Genomic DNA, 8206 nt, shown 5'->3' on the forward strand with positions numbered 1-8206 from the left:
ACCCTCCAAGTGTCACTACAGCACCTTTTCTAACACCTGAAGGGAGTTGTTTTTAAACATGCAACTGGACACCCCTAAAGGTGCTTTGGCTACACCTAAATTTTAACAGTGTAGGTAGCATGTGTTATTGATACCACCCCATTAATCATAATCCAGCCAATCAGATCATTCTCCACAGATCACCAGACAATAGAGGTGGAGTATTTGACAGATCAGGTGAGCTAGCCACACCCTCATGACCTCATCACTGGATCAGGCAACCAATTAACCTCAAGAAACAATTAACAACTAAAGATCAACTGGTAATTGAGAAAGAAAAACATGTAATGTGTGTGATTGTGATATGTGACCAAGTTTTGGAAAATCACCCTTATGGGCGCATTTGACACATTAAATATTTAGTTCTGAAACACAGCATTATAAGTTAAATTCCTACCCAATTAAGGGTAGAATAAACCATAGATACCCTGAATTACAAGAAAAGTTTAATATTCAAAAATTGTTTTCTGCTATTAACAGCACCATGCTAGTTTCAAAAATTCTAATTGTTTCAGGCGCGACCATAAAGGTGATTTCCAAAATTCGGTCACATATATTGTACTACCAACTATTCAATGAATACAGCATATAAACTGGTTCAAGGATTGTAGGTAGGCGAGTCACACTGGTTCAGCCTAATTGTTGGGTACACCCAAATAATTCATGGATATTGACCTCTCCAAATTTAGAAGGTTGTTACATAAGGAAAACTTCCCCACCACCCCTCCCTCAAATTATTCACTACCATTTAGTCAGATCACACCTTATCTATAAGACCATGGAACTTCATGACTTTTTCAACACTAAATATATACACCCTAGTTATGTGTCATGTAAATGTGTCAGTTTGAGGAATGGGAACAGGTGAAGGAGTTACCCCATAAACCACAAACACTTCAGAAGACATACTCTGAACAAGTTGAGAACCTGCAGGTAACATTGATTGGTTACCAAAGTACCGGTAACCACAACCAAGATGTGACCCCCACACCCGTACAAGACAACAGTACCCTGAGGTAGACTACATCTCCAGTAAGTGTAATTATTATTGTCAATTGTGTTATAGTTAGTGGAAATTGTGATGAAAGAAAAGTCAGACATACCGGTACACCTTATTATCATTACATTATATCTTGTTCCATAATTTACATGGTCAACTATGAAACATATGGACATTTGATAAAAAAGTTGACAAATGTAACTTAGCAGTGTATGCTTATGCTTAATAGTAGTATATGCTTATTACCAGTGTATGCTTATTAGTAGTGTATGCATGAACACACAAACTCTTATACAACTCTACTCTAGTAGTTAGTGTATTAGTTGAGCTTGTCCCAGTTCCACTGTAATCAGACTGGATGAGTCAGCATTAGCCTTACTACCTCCTTTAGTATATCCTCCAATGACTAGAATGGCATTACTGTTAACTGTTGCTATAGCTACTCCTGATCTAGCAGACGTTAAAGATGCAATCTTCTTCCATGACTTGCTAGGGTCATACATCTTAATATTTGATGTTGTTGTACCACTTTGATCAATTCCACCAACTACCACTGGTGGGGATGAGCTGGGGACTAGGGCTATACACCAGTGAGTGGCCTCAGTCATTGTAATCCATTTGTTGGGTGCATCACTGGTTTGTTGTTGGTCACCTGATCTTGTGATGTCATCGACTGGTATCTTGTAGGCCCTACTGTAAGGTTGCAGGTCGGCACCACCATAACCCACTATGACATAGTGATCATTAGCTATAATGGGAGTAAAATCCCACATTGGCAAAGGAAGATTAATGGACACCTTCTTCCAGTGAGAGTTCTCTATCCAGTTGAGCACTTCAATATCATCTCCTACTACTGGTTTGTTGTTAGCAAATTTTCCTCCCCCAGCAACAATAACATGCTCCAGGTGAGTAACCACCCCTGGTCTGATCCTAACTGAGAGAAGGTCAGGATAATATGATGTCCAAGTGTGACTAGTTTCGTCAAATGTGGAAATTTTATTAGTTGGACTATCAGTAGCAGACAGAGCTCCTCCAACAATAGCTAACTTGCCACCAATGATGTGAGGAATACCATCAAAGTGACCTGAGGGAGGTAACTGATCCCAGTGGTCAGTGTTGACATCATAAACAAATACTTGATGATTAGCATCATCAACTGGACTATTCCCACCAGCAACATAGACCTTCTTGTCTTGTACTGTGACATATGCATTAAGCATTGGAGCAGGAAGATTAGCCAGCTGAGTCCATTTCATGTGGTACCTGCCACTGGTAAGTGTTGGCATTAATGGAGGTGCCTCCTGAGGTGATAATAATATTTCTAGTAATTAAATACCATTATCAACATGTACACTATTGTCCATACAGTTAGCTAGTGTATAGTGGGAACATGTGGGGTAGGAGAAATCTATTGTGAATTGGGACCACAGGTTACTACATTGTTTGTCTTAAATACAACAACTATTTAGTATACAATAACATTATTATAGGAAGTTTCTCAATCATCACAGCAGCTGCTTCTATTTGACTGGTAATTATTTGACTGGTAATTACACTGATCATACATAAATTGGCTTCCCTGACATAATAACTGCAAGCCCGTAAGGCTTCCATGCTAACCACACAGTAGGTTGCTGTAAACCCATTAGCAACATCCTAACTAAACATTTATGACAGAGTCAAAATAGGGATTGGTGGTTTACATTAACCAGTGATCTCTTCTTGTTTCATTTCCCTTTTAAAATTTTCAATGATTATTCGTCTATATATATGAAGATGAACAAAATGGAAAATTGTGACCGGATCTTGGAAAACCTACCTTTTGGTTACAAGCAAAATTTTTGGGAAAACTCAAATGGAAATTTCAACAATTAAAAAATAATAATTACTAATTTTTTTGTGCATTTAGATAAGGCAACTATTAAACGTTCATGCTATGAAGTTTCACATCTAAACCTTTTTCCTAGGAGATATGGATGATTATAGCAGACTATGTAGTAATTTCACATACATGGGACACCAATTAACTTACAAATTGGGTGATTTTGATGGTTAAATGAAGTGTTCTTGGTACTTTGCTGCAATTAAATAACATGTATCATTGTCTAAGACTTATTCTAGCACCTGAACAAATCAGAAATCTCTTTCAAAAGTATTTTAGATGGTAGGAATGGAATTATTGGTAAACAAAATTTGTCACCCTTAATCACTCACAGAACTCAGTATATTATCATAAAGTTAGTTTGTAATGTACAGGACAGAAAATTGGCCATGCTTAAAGATATTAAGCTAAAATTTTAACACAAGATAGATGAGCACCCAGTACCTCATTTAAACTATAAAACAGAAAATTGACCAATGTGCCAAAAAGGTACAGGTTTTCAAGATCAGGTCACAATTTTCGTTTTGTCTGAAATACACATACTTTTCCTTTTCACTTGATACTTACTAGTGGATCTATGCTCATTACAAATAACCATCAGAGGGTTGTTTTGAGTTAGAGGATGCTTTCAAAGGTGGTTTTACATGTGCATTTTATTAGAATTTTTGCATGATCCCTGTTATAAACCCACTATCGTGGTTCATAATACAAGATTTTAAAGTATTACACACACTAGGCTTGCGCCTATTATGCTGGCATAATTTTGGGAATAATAGGTCACCAATTTCGTGAGAGTAATTCTGGAATAATAGGACGATTACAAGCATAATTTTAGAATAATCGAACACCCACGGGAATAATCGGTGGAATTAAGGGGCGTGCCTCTCCTTGATTAGCTAGAAGAAACAGCTGAGCTACTAAGAATATTATAAAGCTGGCATAATTACATGAATGCTGGCTGTAAGAGAGCTGAAAACCCGCTAAAAGATCGATATACTCTAATAGAACGCTCAAATACTCTAATAGAGCAATCAGAACGTTGTATCTTGAAAACAAGGTGACTAGCTACAAAAACTAAAACGAGCATAATTTAGGAATAATAGACAACATACAAGAATAAAAAAAGAATTATAGGAGAATTTTTTGGGAAATTCTGGAAGGAATAAAAGGAAAAATTCGGAGCATAATAGGCGCAAGCCTAACACACACATGTACAGCACATCATGATGGTAGTTTCGCATGACAATACACCTTAGTAGTGGATGTGCATAGCACATCCAGTATAACAGTTCAACACCATTACTTCCGCTTATGACAGACTATATATTTCTATAAAGTATCACAAATTCACAATACGATACTGTACTTAGAAAATATCGATATATTGAATTATTCTAAAAGAACAGTTAGTGATTGCTCTATTACTGTAACAGTGATCCTTTTCTACAAAAAAATAGAAAGTCTCTATTTCCTGTGCTATAAAGTGCAGCATTACAAGAAGCCATATAAATATGCATGTATAAGTACTGCTGTTATGGTTAAAATATTCTTACCCAGGTCTTCTGAAAACAGTAGCTGTTACACTTTAAGTATAAAGAACTACACCTCTGCTGTACCAGCCATCTACAACTCATCAAAATGCAGAGTAATCCAGACAAGCCTTTGTGGGAGCATGCATTAAAATCAGTGATTGTGGTAGCTAATTGTCTGGGTAGTGTAATAGAGGCCACGCCACCATAGGTATCCAGGTAGAGATGTGCTTTGTAACAGCACTTCTGATGTCTCCATAGTAAAAATATCATATCAGTTAATTGTCACAACAGTGTAATACACCTGTAGTTTATTGACATTCACTGTGTATACAAATGCACAAATTTGTATACACAGGGAATGTATAATCAGTATCAGCTCTTTAAGGTACAGATAAATTGGATATTGTTACAACTATTAGCTGCATGCAGTGGTGGATTTAGGGGTGGATCAAGGGAGAGGGATATCCTCCCTTCAAAAAGTTTAGTATACATGTCAATTGTGTTCTATATCAGCATTGAAACCGGGTCGGGTCATCCGGGTCTGACCCGGATTGGATCACGTGAGAAATGAAATTGTTCATTTGACAACGTGGAAACTTATAAACGCTATCGCGTAGCTCTTTTTTAAGCCACGCCCACTTATCGCATTACAAACATATGCTCAGCCACGCCCATTTATTAGTAAGCATAGTATGTAGCACGAAACTGAGGGTATCTATGGTGAGGGGTAGCTATTGTTAGTAGATGATGACCTTTTTCTTTTTTGGTCTTCAACCTACAGCTAGGCTGAAGTTGCAATTCTAAAAGCCTTAATCCACCCCTGTTTACTCAACACGAATCGAACGCTCAAAACGTAGTCTCGCTCGCTCAAAACGGTTTGCTCAAAACGTAGTCTCGCTCGCTCGAGACTAGCCGAAACATAGCTCTTATCACACTCCTCGGCTTTAATTAATCCAGGTCACATCCGGGTCAAATCCGGGTCAGTGGGTCATCTGGGTCAGCAGTAGTGACCCGGTTTCAACGCTGTTCTATATGTCATGAAAATCTCATCCAGTGAAGTTTTATCTTTCTATTTGTGACTTTTAGTTGCAAATAGCTACCACCAGTCTCTATCGTATAAATGCTATACTTCCAAGACTTCCAACGGCCAGCTTACATGCTAATTAAAACCCACAATTAAATATATTTGAGCGTTGTATAAAAGTACACAGCTAGCTGTGCGTATATGGGTGGCATTGTATAATAAAACTCATGCGCAATTTCTTTAATACAAACAGAAACTTTCCTTTGATTGTTGTCTAAACAGATATGCAGATGTACACACCAAAATCTGTTAAACTTATATACCTTTCAATATTCAGAGTTTGTCAGCATTTTCAAGGGAGCTGCATTGAGTGCATTCTAGGATCCTGTCTAGTGACTATACCATTGTATTTGAGTGCACAAAGGTGTGTACTGTGCAGAGCTGCTGTATAGGTTACATAAAATAGTTCAGGAGGATAGCTGGAAACCCTGACCCATCAACAATTATGCACTATATAAACAACAAAATCAAGGTATCAAGATCAAGATACCCTAATAGAGCAGTCACCTCTAATACAACAGTCGAATAAAAATTGTGATGAACCCATGCTGAAATCACTCTCAGATTCCATCTCAGAGGGCATGCCCCCAGCCCCCCTAGATTGGCATACTTTGAATGATAGTGTGTTTTGCACACTAAGGTATACCTTCCCTATAGTGGCAATTCATTTTGACCCCTTTTCAAAAGTCTGGATTCGTCCCAGGCTGCATGTTATGCTATCTAGTACCACTCATAACCACTTCATTAGTATCATGATACAGTGTTGTATCGAACAGTTTATTGATGGTGATATGTGATACACAAAATGCACTGTATTGCAGAACCCTAGTCCCCAAGGGGTTGATAGGTGAGGTGTTAAGTATAGTATACTGTTAACACAATTGACTCACTATTCTAAATTTTGACGTTTTCGTTGTTGGTCCTTCTCCTCCTAAAGTTACTCTATTAAGTTGACTGGCTACTTGTTGTGTTGGTACACTCCTTGTGGAGGACTATGACCATATATGGTAACGATATTATTAGTAACAAAACAAAACAACACTTACCAGCTGTTGTCTCAACTGATTAATCTTGGACTTTTGCTGCACATTTTCTCTCCTCAGTTGTTCATTTTCTCTATCCTTCTGTTCCACTTGTTGATGTAAAGTGATAACATCTTGTGGGAAACCCTTCATGTAAACATCCTTGTTCACTTGGATCCTCTCACAGACAGCTGATATGGTTGGCCTCACAGCAGGATCATCATCCAGACACTCCTCCACCAGTGGCCTCAATACTTCAGCCTCTCCTCTCAGTTTATCCAGGTACTGTTGACGGCGCTCTACCTCGGACAATGCTACCCTCCTTCTGGTCTTGGGGTCAAATTGCACCTGATCAATAGGATGAGGCCATTGTTGATTGAATGTATGAAGGACTATACCGGCAAATGAAAATACATCCAAGGGAGGACCATAAACTGGACTAACTGAAAGACATTCTGGTGGCATAAAATCGACAGTTCCTGGAGCTTTAGTCATTGTCTTTCTGCTATCAGCCTTTATCACCTTGGCCACCCCAAGATCACTGATCTTTGCCACATGATGTGCCGTCAATAAGATGTTGTTAGGGGAGAGGTCTCGGTGAACAATGGGAAGATCATGATTGTGAAGATAGCACAGGCCAAGAGAGACATCATGGACAATTGAAAATTTTATATGGACAGGAATCTTCGCATGTTTATCCACCAGTGAGGTCAAGCTATCCGCCATCATCTCCATAACCATTACTGGTAGCCGTATCCTTCCCTGTACACCGCCCACCCCCACAGAGGGATAATAAACACCTAGGAACTGTATGACGTTTGGATGACGTAGAGTACTGCATTGACGACACTCCCTCATAAACGACTCGATGGTTCGCTGCATTTGCACTTGTCCAACTCCTTCGACCAGAATGGAGTGGATCTCTTTGGCGGCACAGATCGTTCCATAATAGTTTACAGCGTAAACTCTCCCATAAGCCCCGCGTCCCAGTTCGTCACGATCAAGTGGCGTTACTCCCTTCAGAACTAGACCTTGAAAATCATCACCGGAAGCCATTTCTCTTTGAAGATAGTTGATACGTATATAGGAAATATAATTATTGCACACGTGACTAAATTGTTGTTACGGTTTAATGGAAACCACAAACCTCGTGACCTAATTAATATTTCTCTCCTCTGCCTTAGGACTGTGGGATCTGACAGATCAGTCTGCTAAAGTAACTAATTTAACTAATAATTGATGTATGCGTGCGTGTGCCTGTGTGTGTGCGTGCGTGCGTGCGTGTGCCTGTGTGTGTGCGTGCGTGCGTGCGTGTGCCTGTGTGTGTGCGTGCGTGCGTGTGTGTGTGTTGCCATAGATCTATGGTGTTTCCAGGGCTCCAGCTGCTTTAAAGCTCCTTGGTACCCTGCGTTTAGGCCCCTTATTTATTTCCTGTACATTTGTCTTGAACCATAAGACGTGTAGCTAAATCAATCAATCCTACATGTAGCTACTCAGGGGCGGCCCCCCTCATATTTAGGCTTTACTTGATCAATACGCTGAGTATTATAATGAAATTTTGTCTTAGCATAATTATATGATCACTAATAAAACAAATACTCATAAAACCACCTTATAAACATCTTTCCAAGGTATTATCAGTGGATT

At 39.0% G+C, this 8206-nt stretch overlaps 1 protein-coding gene across 1 annotated transcript; it reads right to left on the reverse strand.

Annotated features, from left to right (window-relative positions):
• Positions 1-1087: 1087 nt before the first annotated feature.
• On the reverse strand, positions 1088-7630 carry LOC136258708 (uncharacterized). The gene is made up of 3 exons (XM_066052050.1): positions 6584-7630; positions 6428-6529; positions 1088-2340 (listed from the first exon to the last, which is right to left on the reverse strand). Exons 1-3 carry the CDS (start codon positions 7613-7615, stop codon positions 1351-1353), a joined length of 2124 nt encoding a protein of 707 aa, XP_065908122.1. The 5' UTR covers positions 7616-7630; the 3' UTR covers positions 1088-1350.
• Between the last annotated feature and the right edge of the window lie 576 nt (positions 7631-8206).

The sequence above is a fragment of the Dysidea avara genome, chromosome 6, assembly GCF_963678975.1.
Source record: "Dysidea avara chromosome 6, odDysAvar1.4, whole genome shotgun sequence".
Classification (NCBI taxonomy): Eukaryota; Metazoa; Porifera; class Demospongiae; order Dictyoceratida; family Dysideidae; genus Dysidea; species Dysidea avara.

Excerpts from the sequence above, each read along its gene's own strand:
- LOC136258708 (XM_066052050.1), bottom strand. The coding sequence starts at position 7,615 with ATGGCTTCCGGTGATGATTTTCAAGGTCTAGTTCTGAAGGGAGTAACG. Across the intron at positions 6,530-6,583 it reads ATCAGTTGAGACAACAGCTG|TCCTCCACAAGGAGTGTACC; the intron begins GTAAGTGTTGTT and ends ATATGGTCATAG. Across the intron at positions 2,341-6,427 it reads AAACGTCAAAATTTAGAATA|GAGGCACCTCCATTAATGCC; the intron begins GTGAGTCAATTG and ends TTATCACCTCAG.